This window comes from Equus asinus, chromosome 4 (genome assembly GCF_041296235.1).
Source record: "Equus asinus isolate D_3611 breed Donkey chromosome 4, EquAss-T2T_v2, whole genome shotgun sequence".
Classification (NCBI taxonomy): domain Eukaryota; kingdom Metazoa; phylum Chordata; class Mammalia; order Perissodactyla; family Equidae; genus Equus; species Equus asinus.
The window spans coordinates 43,291,103-43,311,947 of NC_091793.1; the positions used below are offsets into that span (position 1 = coordinate 43,291,103).

General features: G+C 35.5%; 1 protein-coding gene across 4 annotated transcripts in view; it reads left to right on the forward strand.

The window, feature by feature from the left end:
* HCFC2 (host cell factor C2) overlaps positions 1–20,845 on the forward strand; it is a 77,237-nt gene that overhangs the window by 4,480 nt on the left and 51,912 nt on the right. For all 4 annotated transcript variants that reach the window (XM_070507169.1, XM_044746053.2, XM_044746058.2 and 1 more), the window contains exons 4-9: positions 10,350–10,558; positions 11,328–11,412; positions 12,882–12,988; positions 13,097–13,285; positions 18,432–18,599; positions 19,135–19,187. In XM_070507169.1, coding sequence (XP_070363270.1) covers positions 10,350–10,558; positions 11,328–11,412; positions 12,882–12,988; positions 13,097–13,285; positions 18,432–18,599; positions 19,135–19,187 — 811 coding nt within the window. The remainder of the gene's footprint in view (positions 1–10,349; positions 10,559–11,327; positions 11,413–12,881; positions 12,989–13,096; positions 13,286–18,431; positions 18,600–19,134; positions 19,188–20,845) is intronic.

A 20,845-nucleotide genomic window follows, 5' to 3' on the forward strand; every position in this document is an offset into this window, starting at 1 on the left:
CAGGCCCTGAATCAGTGGTCCAGGAATGGATGTTCTGCTTCCCAGGAGAGGAGAGCTGGGAACATTAATCCGATCCTCTGCCCAGACATGTATTTTCGTTTATGCAAGTGGGATTTTTCTTTTTGCTTTGTGACTTAAGATGTTTACTTGTTTTTGTTGGTTTTTTTTCCTTTAACAATATGTCTTGGAGATCTTTTCATGGCAGTAAATATAGGTTGAACTTAATTTTTTTCCAAGGCTGAAAAGTAGTCTGAATTATACAAATTATTTAACCATTCCCCTACTGGACATTTAAATATTTCCATTTTTTTTTTTTTGCTGTTACAGCATTTGCATGTGTATAAATATTTTTGTAGGATTGACACTTCTAAGTGGAATTAGGGAGGTCAAAGGTTATTTACATTTAAGTCTGTTAGGTACTCCTGAATCAACCTCCACAGAGATGGAACCATTTTGTATTCCTAATAACAGTGTACGAGAGTGCCCGTACCCTTGGCAATACTGAATTGTCTTACACTTCTTAGTTTTTGCCAAATAGGTGAAATACATTTCATGGATTTATTTTGATTTTTTTTAAACTAAGAATGAGCTTGATTAACTGTGCTTATTAGATATTTGCAATTCCTTTTCTGAAATTGTTCGTGTCCTTGTTCGTTTTTCTGTTTTAAAAAATAAAGTATAAATTATATGCCATAAAATTCATTCTTTTTATATGTACAATACAATGATTTTTCGTAAATTTACAGTATTGTGTAACCATGACCACAGTCCAGTTTTAGAACACTTCTATCACTCCACAAAGAAACTGCTTACTCATTTGCAGTCAGACCTCATTCCCATTCCGATCCCCAGGCAACCATTAATCTGCTTTTCATCTCCATAGACTATCCATTTCTGGACATTTCGTGGAAATGTGATTTTCTGTAGTTATCTTCTTTCTCTTTGCATAATGTTTTTGAAGTTCAACCATGTTCTAGCATGTATCAAATGTTTCTTCCTTTTTATTACTGTATAGTACTCCATTGTATGAACATACCACATTTTGTTTATTCATTCATCAGTTGATGGACATTTGGATTATTTCCAGTTTTTGCCTTTTATGAATAATCTGGCTATGAACATTTGCATACAAGTCTTTGGACATGTATTCATTTCTCTTGAAGGTATCTAGCAGTAGAGTTGCTGGGTCATATGGTAAATTTATGTTTAACTTCCTAAGAACTACTAAACTGTTTTCCAAAGTGACTGCACTGTTTTATATCCCCTCCAACAATATATGAGGGTTGTAATTTCTCCATATCCTTGCTAACACTTGTTATTGTCTGTCTTTTTGATTGTTGCCAACCAAGTGGGTATAAGGTGGTATCTCATTGTGGTTTTAATTTGCATTTCCTGAATGACCAAAGATGTTGAGCATCTTTTCATGAGCTCTTTAGCCATTCATATATCTTCTTTGGTGAAATTTCTATTTAGGTCTTTGTCCTTTTTTTTTTTTTGAGGATTTGCTGTTGAGATTTATTTTCTTATTTATTTGTTTATTTCTTATTGTGATAACATTGATGTATAACATTATATAAATTTCAGGTGTACATCATTTTATTTCAGTTCCTGTGTAGATTACATCGTGTTCACACCCAAAGTCTAATTACCATCCATCACCACACACATGTGCCCAATCACCCCTTTCACCCTCCTTCCTCCCCCCTTCCCCTCTGGTAACCACCAATCCAATCTCTGTCTCTATGGGTTTGTTTGTTCTTATTTTTATCTTCTATTTATGAGTGAGATTATGTGGTATTTGACTTTCTCCCTCTGACTTATTTCGCTTAGCTGAATACTCTCCAGGTCCATCTGTGTTGTCATAAATGGCAAGATTTCATCCTTTTTTATGGCTGAGTAGTGTTCCATTGTGTATATATACCACATCTTTATCTATTCACCCCTTGATGGGCACCTAGATTGCTTCCAAGTCTTGGTTATTGTGAATAATGCTGCAGTAAACATAGGGGTGCATATATCTTTACACATTTGTGTTTTCATGTTCTTTAGATAAATACCCAGCAGTGGAATAGCTGGATTGTATGGCAGTTCTATTCTTAATTTTTCAAGGAATCTCCATACTGTTTTCCAACGTGGCTGTACCAGTTTGCATTCCTGCCAGCAGTGTATGAGAGTTCCCTTTTCTCCACATCCTCTCCAACACTTATTTCCTGTCTTGTTAATTATAACCATTCTGACAGGTGTGAGGTGATAGCTCATTATAGTTTTGATTTACATTCCGCTGATAATTAGTAATGTTGAACATCCTTTCACATACCTGTGGCCATCTGTACATCTTCTTTGGAGAAATGTTTGTTCAGATCTTTTGCCCATTTTTTAATTGGGTTGTTAGGTTTTTTGGTTGTTGAAATGTATGAATTCTTTATATATTTTAGATATTAACCCCTTATCAGACGTATAGTTTGTAAATATCTTCTCCCAATCATTAGGTTGTCTTTTCATTTTGTTGATGGTTTCCTTTGCTGTGCAGAAGCTTTTTAATTTGATGTAGTCACATTTGTTTATCTTTTCCTTGTTTCCCTTGCCTGGTCAGACATGGTACTTGAAAATATGCTGCTAAGACCAGTGTTGAAAAGCGTGCTACCTGTGTTTTCTTCTAGAAGTTACATGGTTTTAGGTCTTGCATTCAAGTGTTTAATCCATTTTGAGTTAGTTTTTGTGTATGGTGTAAGATAATAGTCTACTTTCATTCTTTTGCATGTGGCTGTCCAATTTTCCCAACACCATTTATGGAAGAGACTTTCCTTTCTCCATTGTATGTTCTTGGCTGCCTTGTTGAAAATTAGCTGTCCGTAGATGTGTGGGTTTATTTCTGGGCTCTTGATTCTGTTCCTTTGATCTCTGTGTCTGTTTCTGTGTCAGTACCATGCTGTTTTCATTACTATAGCTTTGTAGTATATTTTGAAACCAGGGTGTGTGATACCTTCAGCTTTGTTCTTTTTTCTCAGGATTCCCTTCACTACTATCTGGGGTCTTTTTTTGTTCCATATAAATTTTAGGATTCTTTATTCTACTTCTGTGAAAAACGTTGTTGGAACTTTGATAGAGATTGCATTGAATCTGTAGATTGCTTTAGGAAGTATGGGCATTTTAGCTAGGTTAATTCTTCCAATCCAAGAGCTCAGAATATCTTTCCATTTCTTTGTGTCTTCTTCGGTTTCTTTCAACAGTGTTTTATGCTTTCAGTGTACAGGTCTTTCACCTCTTTGGTTGAGTTTATTTCTAGGGATTTTATTCTTTTTGTTGCAATTGTAAATGAGATTATACTCTTAATTTCTCTTTCTGCTACTTCGTTGTTAGTGTGTCCATGTTTAAATTAAGTTGTTTGTATTCTTATTATTGAGTTGTAAGAGTTCTTTATATTCTGGATACAAGTTTGTTTTTTTAAAAATCAAAAATGGGACTGGCAAATATTTTCTTCTGGTCTGTAGCTTGTCTTTTCATTTTCTTAATGGTATCTTTTGAAGCACAGAGTTTTTAATTTTGATAAGTTAAATTTATCAATTTTTCTTTTACAGATCATGCTTTTAGTGTCATATTTAAGAAGTCTTTGGGGCTGGCCCAGTCGCCTAGCAGTTAAGTGCACATGTTCCACTTCAGTGGCCCAGGGTTCGCCGGTTTGCATCCCGGATGCGGACATGGCACTGCTTGGCAAGCCATGCTGTGGTAGGCGTCCCACATGTAAAGTAGAGGAAGATGGGCACAGATGTGAGCTCAGGGCCAGTCTTCCTCAGCAAAAAGAGGAGGATTGGCCGCAGCAGTTAGCTCAGGGCTAATCTTCCTCAAAAAAAACCTCTTAGATTATATCAAGGTTGTGAAGATTTATTCCTGTGTTTTCTTCTAAAAGTTTTATAGATTTAGCTCTTACATTTATATCTGTGATTCATTTAGAGTTAATTTTTAATGCCTGGGGTAAAGTCAGTGTCTAAATTCATCTTTTTACATGTGGATATCCAGTTGTCCCAACACCGTTTGTTGAAAAGACAGTCCTTTTCCTATTGACGTCTTTGTTGCAAATCAATTGACCATAAATGTAAAGGTTTAATTCTGGGCTCTCAGTTCTGTTCCATTCATCTATAGGTCTAGCCTTATCTCAGTAGCACACTGTCTTGATTACTATAGATTTGTAGTAAGTTTTTAAATCGGAAGATGTAAGTTCTCAAATTTTGTTATTCTTTTTCAAGAGTGTTTTGGCTGTTCTGGGTCCTTTGCATTTCTATGTAAATTTTAGGGTCAGCTTTCCAATTTTTGCAAAAAGTTCTCCTGGGATTTTGATAGGGATTGTGTTGAATATATAGATCAGTTTGTGGAGAATTGGTATGTTGTTAATATTGAGTCTTCCAGTCCATGAACATGGAATGGGTTTCCATTTATTTAGGTCCTCTTTAATTTTTCTCAGCAATATTTTGAGGTTTTCAGTGTAGAAGTTTTCTCTTATTTTGTTAAATTTATTCATAATTTTTTATTCTTTTTGATGACATCATGAATAGATTTGGTTTCTTAATTTCATTTTTAGATTGTTCATTGCTATTACATATACAGTTATCCTCTGTATATTGATCTTGTATCCTGTGACCTTGCTGAATTCATTTATTTCTAATCTTATTTTCATAGATTTTGGTTTTTCTTTCTATTATTGATTCTTGGCGGTTCTTTATATATTTTGTTTCATATGTTCCAAATATTTTTTCCAAGTCTTCTGTTTGCCTTTTTTTTAAAGGGTTTTCTTTTCTTTTTTTTCTTTTTTGAGGACGATTAGCCCTGAGCTAACATCTGCAGCCAGTCCTCCTCTTTCTGCTGAGGAAGACTGGCCCTGAGTCACATCCATGCCCATCTTCCTCTACTTTATATGTGGGACACCTGCCACAGCATGGCTTGCCAAGCAGTGCCATGTCAGCACCCGGGATCCAAACCAGCAAACCCCAGGCCGTCGAAGCAGAACGTGCACACTTAACCGCTTCGCCACCGGCCCGGCCACTAAAGGGTTTTCATTTTTGTTTTATCAAGTTTGACAGTATTTTCTTTTATGGTTTTCTGCTTTTGTATCTTGCTTAGGAAGACTCCTATCCTGAAAATTATAAAAATAATTTTTCTATATTTTCTTCTAGTACATTCACAGCTTTTTTTTTTTATGTTTAAAGCATTAATATATTTGGAATGTATTTTTGTGACTGGTGTGAGGCTTTTTACTTTGTCTTCCTAGTGGATTTCCAATTCTCCCACTGCCATTTATTAATTAAGCCATGTTTTTTCCTGTTGATTTGAAGTCCCATATCTGTCACACCTTAATCCTCATATAAATGGATCTTTTTTCTAGGCTCTCTAGACCAGGGGTTACAAACTACACTCTGTGGTCCAAATTTGGCCTGCTGTCTGTTTTTGTTAATAAAGTTTTATTGGAACACATCCATGCCCATTCATTTACATCTTGTCTCTAGCTGCATTCATATTAAAACAGCAGAGTTGAGTAGCTGTGACAGACTTTATGGCCTGCAAAGCCTAAAATATTTACTTTCTGACACTTTACAGAAAAAATTTGTCAACTCTTGTTCTAGACTCTATTCTGTTTCATTAATATATTTACTTTTCTATCATTAATGGTGATGTTTGCTGTAGGTTTCTACCATAGTATATGCTTTTGATTGGATTAAGGAAGTTTTCCTAAATTTCTAGTTTGCCAATTAGTTTTTTCCTCTCCTTTTCACCAAAAATGTATGTTGAGGTAGTTCTAATTCATTTCAGGTGTGGAAATGAGCTTACCATTTCTTCCCTTTAACCCATTAATTTTGTGAGTTGTATTATTAGTTTCTGAAATATGAGCCACCTTTTTATTCCTAGTTAACCCCACTTTATTGTGTTACAGTGTTCTTTTCATACTTTGCTGAATTCACTTTGCTAACATTTATTTGTACTATCAATAGTCGTTATGATTTTGCCTATATTGTTTTTTGGGGAGTAGGGTGCTATTCTAATCTGATTTGAATATCAAGATTATGTTACCCCTGGGAACATAATCAGAGCTCTGTTCTGAGGTTATGGGCAGCTCTCCATCTTTTATTGTGCTTAAATAATATCATTTCTTGAGTATTTAGTAGAAATTTTCCATAATTGGGATTGGTATAGTTTAGGGAGGGATTTTTGACTGCCTTTTCTATATCTCTTATAGCTATTGATCTATTTAGATTTTCTACCTTTTCTTGAATCCTTTTGATAATTTATGTTTCTCTTGAAAAATTACTCATTTTATCTAAATTTTTTAATTTACTGATAAAAATTGTAAGGCAATTCTCTGTATCTTTAAAATCTCTATCTATAGTTACATCTCTTTTCTCATTTCTAAATGTATGTGTTGTCTTTTCTTCTAATCACACTTGCTGGTGGTTTGTTATTTTATTGGTGTTTTTGGAGAACCAATTTTTAGTTTTATTAATGGTCTATGTTTCTTTTTCATTTATTTTCTTTAACTCTTCCATTTCTTTAAGTTTTGTCCTTTTTTCTAACTTCTTTTAAACTTCTAACAGTTTAAATGCTTTTTTTAACCTTTTTTTCTAACTTCTAATAATTTGAATACCTATTAGTTCATTTATTTTCAGTGTTGTTTCCTAATAAATGCTACACATTTTCCTCTGGTTACAGCTTTAGCCATATGCCATAGGTTTTGCTATATAGTGCTCTTATTGTCATTAATTTCTATTTTCTCTTTAATCCCAAAGTGATTTGACATAATTTTTTTAAATTTCCAGATACAAAGTTTTGTCGTTGTTGCTAATGTCTAGTTTTATTATATTGTGGTCAAAAAAATGTTCTATGAGTTTTCTCCTTTTTGGAGATTTCTTTGTGGTCTGTTTCACAGTCGATTTTTGTCATTATTCCAGAAGTGTTCATAAAGATTGTGAGTTCTTGATTGTTTGAGTACAAGTTTCTTTATTAAATCAATGTTTTAAATTATCATTCAAAGCTTTTTTGTTTTGTGGGTCTAGGTCATTTCTACTTCTGAATGACGTTAAAAATCTCCCAGTGTGATTGTGAATTTGTGTTTTGTTCCTTGTATATCTAATTTTCAACCTGTGTGTGTTGTTTTGTTGTAGATTTATCTTTTGTAAATAGGGCTAACAGTTAACCAATATGAACTGGTATAGCATACTGGCTGGGGTCCATTCTGATCTATTTAAGTCTATGCCATATCAGTTGTTAAATAGTTTTAATATCATCCTTGCTATTAATAGCTTATATTTGGATTCAGAGTTCTTTTGTTTCCCCTGCACACCTCCTGCCCCCAAGGGACTTTGTCTTATAATAGGGAAGTTTTTCCTGCCCTTGTATTTTATGTCTTCCATCTACTCTGCTTGTGGTTGCTCCCTTCACCTCCTTTTTTCTGCCTTGGCTAGATTTTTAAAAATTGTGATGAGGTTGAACATTTGCGTGTGTATGTGTTTGTATATCTGTGTCTGTGTGTGTATACACATTTATGTAATTTTTATTTCCTGTTCTGTGAACTGTCAGCTTATATCCTTTTATCTGTGTCTGTTGTGTGATTAGTCATTATCTTGATTTTGTAGGAGCTCTTTTACATTAAGAAAATTTGATCTTTTTCTGTGATGTGTACCAAATCTTTTTGTTTGTCTTTTTTTTTTTTTAATTAATGTTATGATGGATTACAACCTTGTGAGATTTCAGTTGTACATTATTGTTAGTCATGTTGTGGGTACACCACTTCCCCCTTTGTGCCCTCCCCCCACCCCCCCTTTTCCCTGGTAACCACCGATCAGATCTCCTTGTCAATATGTTAACTTCCACCTGTGAGTGGAGTCATATAGAGTTCGTCTTTCTCTGACTGGCTTATTTCACTTAACATAATACCCTCAAAGTCCATCCACGTTGCTGTGAATGGGCCAATTTTGTCTTTTTTTATGGCTGAGTAGTATTCCATTGTGTATATATACCACATCTTCTTTACCCAATCATCAGTTTCTGGGCATGTAGGTTGGTTCCACGTCTTGGCTATTGTAAATAATGCTGCGATGAACATAGGGGTGCAAGGGACTCTTGGGATTGCTGATTTCAGGTTCTTAGGATAGATACCCAGTAATGGGATGGCTGGGTCATAGGGTATTTCTATTTTTAACTTTTTGAGAAATCTCCATACTGTTTTCCATAGTGGCTGTACCAGTTTGCATTCCCACCAACAGTGTATGAGGGTTCCTTTTTCTCCACAACCTCTCCAACATTTGTCGCTCTTGGTTTTGGATGTTTTTGCCAATCTAACGGGTGTAAGGTGATATCTTAGTGTAGTTTTGATTTGCATTTCCCTGATGATTAGCGATGCTGAACATCTTTTCATGTGTCTATTGGCCATATTCATATCTTCTTTTGAGAAATGTCTGTTCATGTCCTCTGCCCATTTTTTGATCGGGTTGTTTGTTTTTGTCTTTTTTCTTTTGACATTGTTTATAGTGTTGTTTTTTTCTAACCATTTTACTAAGGGCTTTTCCATAGACTATACTTATTTTTCCTTTTTTTCTTAACTTTTTCTTGATTTATTGTTTTTCTTTGATTCTTTTTTTTTTTTTTTTTAGGAAGATGAGCCCTGAGCTAGCTGCTGCCAATCCTCCTCTTTTTGCTGAGGAAGACTGGCCCTGAGCTCACATCCGTGCCCATCTTCCTCTATTTTATATGTGGGATGCCTACCACAGCATGGCTTGCCACACGGTGCCATGTCCGCACCCGGGATCCGAACCAGTGAACCCCAGGCTGCTGAAGCAGAACATGCACACTTAACCACTGCACCACCAGGCCGGCCCCTCTTTGATTCTTCTTTCCTTCTAATGATTTGAAAGTTATACATGCTAATTCTGTGCGTCACTTAGTTGTTGGGAAATTATCACACACAGTTAAACTGAAAATGTCTTGTCATCTTTGGTAATAGATTACTATCTTTACTTTTAGCCTTCTTTTGCTTACCTCCTTTTTCCATATGTTCCATATATTCTTGAGTCTTATTCCAGATGACAATAATGTTAAATTAATTTTTTGGTCAGGCTTTCTTAGTATTTAGACCTCACAACCACTATTATCAACATCAATTTAAATATAATTGTAAATTACTGGTTTCTTTGTGCTACCATTTCTCTTATTCAGTGCATTCTTTCTTGGATTTCTTCTTATTTTTCCTAGGTGACATCTAGAATCATTTTTTCCCAAAATAATTATATGGCTAAATTTGAAGTTTTGTATGTCCTAAAATGTTTTAATTTTGCCCTCATACTTCAGTAAAAATTTGATAGGCAGTAGATTCCTATTAAAGTCACTTTGCTTGAAACATTGAAAACATCCATGTCACAGATGAGAAATTTAATGCCAGTTTCTAGAGTAAAAAAGCTATGTAGGACACTGCTATGACATTATATAGTGAGAATTTAAAGAGAAAAAGAAAGTTGCAAAGCAACATTTGTAGTATGCTTTGTTTATACATATGTGGATATCCATAGAGAGAGAGGTCTAAAGGGGTATTTATAAAGTATTATCAATAGTGATTGTTCTGGTTATTTAGCACCATGTAATAAATTGCCCCAAAAGTTAGTGCTACAAAATAACTTTTATTATGCGGGTGGATTCTGTGCGTCAAGAATTCAGACAGGACACAGCAGTGATGGCTAGGCCCTCAGATGGAAAGGCTTGAGTAGTCACTCCCATGTCTCATGCCTCAAATGGGATGGCTGAAGGATGGACTCAACGGGGACTGTCATCCTACCTGCTTACATATGGCCTCTCCAGTTGGTGGTTTTGTGATAATTGGACTTACCTGGTAGTTCAGGATTCCAAGAGCAAGTGTTCTGTAGTGAAACTGCATTGGCCTTCTGTAACTGACCCTTGGAACTCACATAGTATCATTTCATCACACTCTATTAGTTGAGGCAGTCATAAGCCTGCCCAGAATCAAGGGAGGGGGACATAGACCGTACCTTCTGATGGGAAGAGTGTCAGAGATTTTGCGGCTATGTTTTGAAACCATCATGGTGGTTGTCATGGATAAGAGTGTTGGCTAAATGATGGCAGGAATTTTTTTAATCTCTCTGTTCACTACTGATCTCCAGAAGAGTGCCTGGTACCCAGTAGTGTTTGATAAATATGTGTTGAATGAATGAGATGGGGTTTCTGCTCTCTTAATGCCTTTCTGGACTCTATGAATTTTTCACAGTAAGCATAGATTATCCTTATAAATAGAAACAAAAAAGCAAATAAAAGGTATATATTATGTTAATGTTTTCATTTCTTTCATGATATCCTAGATATTTAAATGATTTCTATGAGTTAGAACTACAGCATGGTTCTGGTGTTGTGGGTTGGAGCATTCCAGCGACTAAAGGGACTGTGCCTTCTCCAAGAGAATCCCACACAGCTGTTATATATTGCAAAAAAGATTCTGGAAGTCCTAAAATGTATGTTTTTGGTGGAATGTGTGGTTCTCGCCTGGATGACCTATGGCAACTTGACTTAGGTAAGCTTAACTCAACTCAGGAATTAGTTATGCTTGATAAAAGGCAAATATAAAAGTTGCTTTGAAAAAAATTTTTGATTACAGTATTTACTGAGTTACACACTTATATTTATGAATAGCACTTGTAGCCAGCCCCAGGGGCAGCCGAGGTGTAACGTGAGTGGTTGCTGATCGATCGGGTTGAACAAATAAATGTTTAATTTATGACAGTAACTCTCCTGTGCTCCCTATAAGTAGGGTCACCATATGTCCTGGCTTGTCTGGGATGGTCTTGGTTTATGCGTAGTCTTCTGTGTAGTTATCAATAGTAACCCCTTTCAGTCTGTAAGGTGTCCCAGTTGGGGATGATAAAATTTATATGGTTATTCTATCTACAGGAAATGTAGCAGTAGTAATGTTATTGCTGGTCAGTGAAAAACCCTTGGGTAGCTCTCTTTAAAAGCATCCTAAGAATAAATGATTAGAGGGTGGATGTGCCTCTCACTTTTGACTATCTTCCATACAGTGTGCTCTTACTTAAAATTCCTAATCTGGTCTTAATTCACCTCTTCCTGACAAATACTAACATTCAAGTATAAATAGATTTCTGTGAATTGGCAATTATATCAGCTGGAAATGTTTATTTTAAGATGAAATTAAGTAATTATTTTGAAATATTTTTGCTTTGCTTTGGTTAAGTCCTTTTTTGTTTTATTTTGTAAGATTCTGCAAGTTGAGGTAATTGGCTGTTATTAGATCAAGTTGCTAATACACTTATTTTTACTTTTAGAAACTATGTCATGGTCAAAACCAGAAACTAAAGGGACAGTGCCACTTCCACGAAGCCTTCACACAGCCAGTGTTATAGGAAACAAGTATGATTTTTTGTTTGTTTTTTGTTTTTACTTTTTTTTTTTTTTTAAACCAACTTAAGAAAGATACAAGAGTGATGCAACTAGTTTCTTGGAAATAGATTACTAGATTTAATAACATTTGACTGTGCTTACTGAAGCTAACGTAATATGCCTATGGAAGCTAAAATAGTTAATGTGCCATTTTCTCATCATGCTGCTTCTTGTAGTCCTTTATGTTCCTTACAATGCCTTGCACAGAGTAGGTATTACATAAGTGTAAGGCAGTGTTGTCAAACTGATTTGTCCTCCGTCAACAGGTTTGACCTACCCAACTCACTGTTTCTTTTTACACATTTTTGGTAGTGCCTGATTTGTGCTCAGGTGTATTCTCAGTGTGTATGCTCAATGATTGTACTTTGGGTGGAGTTATGATTAGAATACAGACTCTGTAATCAGATTGCCTGAATTCAAGTCTCAGTTTCAGTACTTGTCCTGGATGACCTGGGGCAAGGAATCTTAATCTGTGTGTACCTCAATTTCCTCAAGTATACAATGTGGATAATAGTGAAACCTGCTTCACCAGGTTGTCATAAGGATTAAAAGGACTAACACATACCTGATGCTTAGAATAGCATCTAGTACATAGAGAACACTCCATAAAGGTTAGCTATTACTGTCTTCTGTGCAGCACTGGGCCAGGATTAGGAGTATTGTTTAAATAGAATTGAACTGTTGACTTGTGTAGGGACTTTACCTTAAAAGTAATGTTTTAGGAAACAACTAGTTGTAATTTAGAACCTTATTAGTTCTTTTTAAAAAATAACCGTAAACAAAATCTAGTAAGATACATGTTTTTTCCAACAGCAGAACCCTTTTATAAAATTTGGTTTTCCATTGGAACTCTAATATATAAAATAGATTAAAAGTAGGGCTTCTCTGGTTGGCATGAGGTCACCTGGGCCATAAACTCTGCCTGGTGAGCCTTTCTCCTTCAGTAGCCATTAGGCATGTCTCAGGAACGCCTAGGGCCCTGGGGAACATAGTTTAAAATTTTTTATTGGAGTGATATCAGTGACCAAAGTTATATGAAACTTAATCCTCTTTGGTTACTATATGTATGCAATTCTCAATTTGATTTTGGATGTCATAGATCATTTGAATATCTTTCTGACTGAGGTACTCTTAGTATATTATATATAATATTGATTTTCACGTCTGTTGTAATTGAAATACTCCCCACTTTAACTTGCCAGCGAGAAATTGTTTTGATTCTGTGTTGCTTCATAAAATTGTAAAATCTTGAAAGAAGTGCACTTTATTCATTATCTTATTCCTATTATCTGTTTCTGAAAATGATAAGTGAATGAATAGTCCTGAGGCTTTGGGTTAGCAAGTAAGAAATTTAAGTGTATTCTTAGCAATTTAAATCTAAAAAGTGAAAGCTTTAGGGAAAAAATCAACTACTTTATATTTTCTTTTTTGTTGTTTAGGATGTACATTTTTGGTGGATGGGTTCCACATAAGGGGGAAAATATTGAGACTTCACCTCATGATTGTGAATGGAGATGTACCAGTTCATTTTCTTACCTAAATCTCGGTGAGTCTTTTAAGACTTATTATTGAAATAAAATTTATTAATAAAAATTTTTGTTATTTTGTTGTTTAAGAACAATAGATTAGTTATAGATATTTCGCGTATCTTTAGATACAACAGAGTGGACCACCCTAGTATCAGATTCTCAGGAAGATAAAAAAAATTCAAGACCGAGACCAAGAGCTGGACACTGTGCTGTTGCAATTGGCACTCGATTGTATTTTTGGAGTGGAAGAGATGGCTACAAAAAAGCATTGAATAGCCAAGTTTGCTGCAAGGATCTTTGGTATCTTGATACTGGTAGGTAAGAGTATTTAACAAGTGCAATTATTCCGTTAGGTAAATACTCGAATGATGTCTGTCTTTTGAGACTTAGTGTAAATGTCACTGCCTCTCTTTCCATAATTAAAAATGAATGAAAGAAATAATATATGTCAATACTTTCCACTCCGGGGGAGTTTCTTAATTTCCCTCTCCTTGAGTGTAGACTGGATTTAGTGACTCCATTCCAAAGAACAGAGTATAGAAAGGGGAAAATAGTAGCTTTACACTGGAGAAACCTGGCAAATGCCACCTTAATCAAGTAATCAAGGTTAATATCACTAGTGACAAGCTATGTTGAAATCTTTTATCCCCGCCTCCCATATCATGTGGTAAGAAGAAACTTCCCCTCTATGGTACTCTTCCCTCAAATCCATAACCCCTCTCTGTGAGAATTCAGACAAACCCAAACTGAGGGACATTCTAGACATTCTACAGAATATGGGAACAGTACTCTTCAAAAGTTTCAAAGTGGTGAAAAACAAGGAAAGACTGAGGAATAGTCACAAATTGGAGGAGACTAAGGAAACATGATGACTAAATGCAAGGGGGTACCCTAGATTGGATCCTGGAACAAAAACGACATTAACTGACAAACTAGTGGAGTGAAATCTGAGTAGTCTGTAGTTTGGTTAATAGTATTACTCCAATGTTAATTTCTTAGTTTTAACAAATGTGTTAGCGTTAAGGGAAACTGAGTAAAGGTAAATGGGAACTCTTTGCAATTTTTCTATAAATCTAAAATTATTCCAAAATAAAAAGATTTTTTAAAAAAGTATTATAACACCAAAAAATATTAAAATATGGAACTCATCCATGTTTCCATAAATATTTATTGGTTGACATCTGTGAAACAGCAGTTGCTCCGAATGCTGAGAATATAGCAGTGAACAAGACTGATAATATCCCTGCTGTCAAAGAACTTATATCCTAAGAGAGTGTGAGGGCAAGAGGATAACGGGCAATAATCAACCAAATTAACAAAATAAGTCCAGTTTCTGGTAAGCATGGATAGACAGTAAGATAGAACACAGAGATAGTGAGAGGAGGTACTGGGAATGGCCAGGGGTGGCTCCTTCAGAATGGGTAGTCAGAAAAGGATGAGATAGCATTTGGGATGTAATCTGCGTGGTAAGAAGACGCCATCCATGTACAAACACTGCAGGAAGAGTGAACAGCAGGTAGAAGGGCCCTGAGATAGAAATACGTGGCATGTTTGGGAGTAGATTTGAGTGGAGTAACAGAGGAGAGGGTAGAAATGGAGGTTAGAGAGATGACCATGGGACAGCTCATGTAGGGCTTGAACATCACGGTAGAGCTTAAATTGTTTTAAAAGCACAATGCTAAGTTATTTATGATTGAAGGAGAGACATGTCATGATCTGATGTACATTTTGGAATGGTCGCTGCAGTTATGACGACAGGAAATTGTAAGGGCAAATGTGCACACAGGGAGACAAGTTAGGAGGCTTGTGCAGTAGTCAGAGGTCTTAGACTACAGCGGTGACAGTGGAGATGGGGAGGAATGGATAAATTCGGGATGTATTTTGGAGTTCTTGTTGACAGAACTGGCTAATGAATTAGGTGCAGCAGATGACAGAAAGAGGAATGGAGGATGAGGTTTTTAGCTTGAATAATTTGGTGGTATTTCCATTTACTGAGATGGGGAAGACTGAGAAGAAAACAGGCTTGTGGAGAAAATTAAGAGTTCCATTTAGACCATGCCAAGTTTGAGTTAAGGAGATCAAGTAGGCAGTTGAGTGAATGAACAAGTCCGGAGGCCAGTAGAGAAATCAGATCTGGAGATGTAATATGTGTTGTTATATGGGAAAAGCAGATTACCAAATATACTTATGACTTCCAGTTTTTTGAGTTTTGTTTTGTTTTGGGGAGGAAGATTGGCCCTGAGCTAGCTTCTGTGCCAGTCTTCCTCTATTTTGTATGTGCGATGCTGTCACAGCATGGCTTGACGAGCCATGTGTAGGTCCTTCCCTGGGATCCAAACCCACAAACCCCAAAAACCCTTTGGTCTGCCAAAGTGGAGCACACAACCACTACGCCACCCAGCCAGCCCCTCCAGTTTTTTTTTTAAGTGTATAAACAGAAAAATCTGGAGGGGTACACTGTGTACCAAAGTATTATCTAAAAGGAGAGAGTATACATTTCTTAAAAGTTTTTCTCCCTATCTGTATTTTCTACAGTAGCATGCATTGCTTTTGTAATGTAAAAACAGTTTAATTTTAAAATTAAGATAATTGAAAAAATAATAAATGGAACAACTAAGAAACTAAATGCTTTCTGTGGAAGAAGCACATAATAGCAAGTAGGAAAGAAATACAGAAAATTCACCTTACTGATTCATCTTTGAAACTGAGAATTATTAACTGAAGTCCAAGGATAAGCTTCAGTCTCTGAGATTGAAAGAAAAATCGATGTGTATAAATTTTTCTTGGTAGCAAGTATGTCACTTTAAGCAGATTCTCTAAGGGATCTGTGACTTTTAAAAGGTTAAAAATCATTAGCTCTGAATGGTCAGTTTTTCCATAAACCTTTCCAAAAAAGGCTTTAGTCACCAGTGTCTATCTAAAAGTAATCATGGCCACAATCATAAGGGCAAAATTTAGATTTTGCTGTTCAACTTGGTAGGTTGGCATCAATTTGGGAGGGAGAGGGAGGGGATAATGAGGGCTCTTCATCTTGCCTTTTTTCACTTTTATTAAACTTTGTACATTTAGTAACATTTAAAAGAGTAATATAAGTCCATATGGTTTTTTATGAAAAGTAGCAGCAGTTTTTTGCTCCCACCTTCCTCCCATTTTCCTTGCTTCACAGCATCTTCTTTCAGCTCTGTTAAACAATTCTTTTGGTATTTACTTTCATATCTCCATATAATGTGAATATGTTGTCACTTTGATTTTTTTCAGCTTAGGCATAATATGCTCACTTTCTACTATGGAAGTTAAGGATTTATCGCTTCTTCCCACCATTCCTTACCTCTCTCCTATGCACCTTTTCTACCCCTATTCTCTCAGTATGATTACACATAATATTGTTAGATAAGTATTCAGTATTACATTATGACTATATAATTCATGTTACATTATGACTATATAAACAGTATTCACAGGTGAGCCATGTAGAATATTTTGCGTACCTTCCTTGCACACTTTTTTTATTTGCTATGGATTAATAATTGTCACTTTTGTTTGTTTGGTTTAAATTTGTATGTATTTACCACCAATTCCATTCATACACTCTACTGGTTGTTTAAATCTTCTCTCATATGGTTAGATGCATCAGATGTTCTGTCACATTTCATCGTCTTGAAGAAATTTCTCCTGCTCCAATCTGGGATGTTGCCTTCCACAAATCTAGCACAGCTGTCATCTTGGAGTCTCCCTTCATCATCTTCCGGGGGATATCTTTTGCCTCTCACCTGTGCTGGATTCCCTATTTCCTGAATCCCATATTTTTCCCTTTCTTGGTTTACTTCCTCATTTTTTGTGGAACACATCCCAGGGAAATGGTGCATAGGTGATAAATTTATTTTGAGATCTTGCATTCTTTCAAAATATGTTCCATCTTCCTTCCCACTTAGTTGAAAGTTTGCATGGGAGTCATTGCCCTTCAGAATTTTGAAAGCATTGTTATATTGTATTCAAGCTTATGGTGTTTTTGTTGAGAAAACCAAACCACTTCTGATTTTTGGTCCTCTTAGATGTGACTGTCCCCCTCACCCCTCATAGATTTTCGGATTTTTTTCTTTGTCCCCTCTGTTCTTAAATTTCATGATAATGTGCCTGTTGTGTGTCTATTTTTAATCCATTGTGTTGAGTACTCAGTGGGCCCTTTCAGTCTGGAAACTCATGTTCTTCAGTTCTGGGAATTTTCTTGATTTATTTCATTGATTAGCACCCTTAGGTTTTCTCTGTTCTCTCTTCATGTAACTTCTACTATGTGGGTGGTGTACCTCCTGGACTTGTGTTCTTCTCTGCTTTTGTTCAGGTGTGGGTTGCCTTACTTTGAGAAACATAAGTAAACTGGATTGTGAATAGGATATCGGAGGAATTTACGTGTAATTCAACTATTACATGAATAGTTGAAGGAACTAGGCTTAATCATCCTCTAAAACAGGGTCTTCAAATTTTTTCTGTAAAGGCCCAGATAGTAAATATTTTAGGCTTTGTGTTCCGTATGGTCCCTGTTATGATTATTCAACTCTGCTATTGTAGCATGAAAGCAGTCATAGACAATATATGAACAAATGAGCATAACTGTGTTTCATTAAAACTTTATTTACGAAAACAGGCACAGACTAGATCTGGCTCATGAGCGGTAGTTTGCTGAACCCTACTCTAAAAGATACAAAGAGATGGACATTAGACTTGTTCTATAAGGATTAAATTATAGCTTACAGATTTTAACTCACTAGAAGAATAAATTTTCTTGTATAACCATTGAAAGGTGAAATATACAGTTTAGGAATTGTGAGTTCTCTGATTTGGTAGGTAAACAAAAAGAGGACAAGGATATTGTGGAAATAATCTCAGGTCCTTTTTTCCAGTTCTAAGAGTCCATGCTTATTATTTATTTTGGAAATGTTGGTAATATTTTATACCAAAGTAACTACCTTTTTTGGGAAGTGTAAGTTTTGATAAGAGGGTATTAACTTCGAAGAAGTTATATTTTTCCAAAATATCATGTCCAAATCATCTTTGCTAACATTAACAGTATTTCAAACATGTGTGCCGTTGGCTAAAATTGGCTTTTAAATATATAAAAACTTATGAGGAAGGTAAAATGATGCAGCTATAACTGTATAATACTTGGTTTTCCCCCCTCTTCTAGGATTAAACATCTTTTCTGAATCTGATGACTCAGATAGCTTGGAATTACATTGCAGATTTATTTGTATAAGGAATTAAATAAATAAATAGAATCAGAAACCCAGACTATTTTCATTTGACCTCCTATAGTATGTTTATCTGAGCAAATTTTCTCCCTCTTGGTAAACCAATGAAATACTCATTGGTGACGTTTTCAGAGCTACAGGTCCACAAAAACTGTATAGGCAAACTCTTGATACATTTGAAACTTACATGTATAATATCCATATTGTTCTTTAGAGAAACCACCAGCACCATCACAAGTACAGCTGATCAAAGCCACTACCAACTCATTTCATGTCAAATGGGATGAAGTGCCTACAGTTGAGGGCTATCTTTTGCAGTTAAATACGGACTTGCCATACCAAGCTACATCATCAGATTCTTCAGCAGCACCAAACATGCAAGGTAACATAATTTTCATGCTCAAAGGATGCATGGTCATATGCTTTTTAAAAAAGATGCTGCAGAAAAGCCTGCGATTAGACCTGGTCTAAGAAATTTTATGTTTCCTGCCTGCTAAATCAAATATGTTGTGTTTCAACTCCGAAACTTGACTGTCTTACTATTCTGATGTAGTAGAACACGCAGACATGTGGGGTGGAATGCTTTTTCTGCAGTCCGTTTCAATGTACTCTCTTAATTTGACATGCTGCTTGACTTTAGGAGATGGTTTTAATTAGCTTTCAAAAATATTTCAGGTTTTTTCAAAAATATTTTTAACTAACAGGCGCTTGGAAAGTAAAAGCTGATTTAATCTTACATGTTCTTCCAGAAAGGATTTCAGTAAACTTTTAAGCAAACTATTAAGAAAATAGATAAACTTTGATAAAGATACTACTTCTTTAAATTTTAATATGTAACTTCTAAAAGTATTTTATTGTAATACATTTTATTGAAGCTAATTTAGAGCATATCAGTCTGAACCTTCTCATTTCTACAGGAGTCAGGATGGACCCTCACAGACAAGGCAGTAATAGCATCGTTCCTAACAGTGTAAGTTTAAAAAATTATGATGGTAAAGGACTATTTATGGTTATGGTCCCAATTTTTATTAATATTTTTAGCATATTGCCTTATAACAGGGCTTCTCAACCCTGGCTGCACATCAGAATCACCTCTGAGATTAAAAACAAACACAGATTCCCAAGCCTTTCCCCAGATCTAGTGAATCGGAATCTTTATCGTGATACCCAGGTAGCTCTGTTTTTTAAAGAAAGGTCCATAGATCATTGTGACAGTAACCTGAGTTAACCTCTGGCCAAGAGAATCTAGCCTCATTACACATAGCATCAGAGGTTAATCCTTTGTAATTTATATTACAGTGTCTTGAAATCTATATTTTGACATTTCTAAACATCATACACACATTCATTTTAAATTTCTAAAGATATGCTCCAAATATGTATATGAAATATGTTCCTTATTATGTATTTTGTTTACCAAAGAATATGAGTTGCTGAGTTTTGAGCACCTTTGTTTTGAAGTTATTTCTTGTTTATGAAGTGCTTCACAGTAGGTACTTGTGAAGACTGATGAAAAAGTTAGTAGGATTTAAACTGTTTTTATCTGGCAAACTGCTGTCTACATCCACAGTAGACTCTTTTCAAGGGACATGATGTAGGTACAGGCTCACATGTTCTGAATATGACTGAGGATCAGTAATGAGCATAAAAGGCTGTTGTCAGGAAGGGTATGTAACAAGTAAAGCCCATACAGTTACTTATGAGTAGCTTGTGTTAATAGACGTATATATACACACACATGTATGTTGTATGTTGAATATATACATTTTATATATATACACATATATATATATCTGTCTTGCAAATTTAGATGGTACTACAAGGTTTCTAATGAAGAGCAGTAGTTTCGTAATCTGTCCCTCCCTGTTCTTGATTCCGCCTCTCTAGAAACAACTACCTTCAACTATTTTAGCTTTCTTCTAGTATTTACCTTTGTGCTTTTAAATAAAATCCTTATGCTGCTACTTCATGACTTTCTAGTTTTAGATCAGTTGTCTTCAATAATGGAAGATGCAGATTGACGATCTCTTAAGATACTGACATTTCCTCCCCTTCCCCTTCCCACATCCTTTAGATATTTTTAGTTGAATCCTTATTTGATGTTTACGTTACGATGATAACATGTAGTATGCTGTGAGTATTATTCCTTTTTCATGTAGCTTTTTGTTTTTCCTGGGATTGTTAACTCCCTCACTTTTTCATTTGCTTAGTTTTCTCCTTGCTTGTCATTTATTCATACTCGAATTCTCCAACAAAATTATCAAACTTTTCTCAAAATATTCAAACAACACATAAGGTAGTTCCCCCTGCCCTCCCCACCCCCGCTGCACAGCTGTCATCTTAGATCTTTCATTTGTTTCATAGTAGGATTTTCCTTTATCTTTTTCCTGTGTTAGAACCCATGTTTCTTGATCTCATTTCTTTCTCTTTTTTGATGTTTTCTCGTTTTGTTGTACATTCCCTCCAGTGGTTTCCTGAGAAAGGGTTTATGAAAGGTAAACTTTTTGAGATCTTGCTTATCTGAAAATGCCTTTTGTCTATTCACATTTGATCGGTAGTTTGGCTGGGTTATAGAATTCCGTGCTGGAAACTTTTTCCTCAGAAATTTAAAGGCATTAGCATTCACTG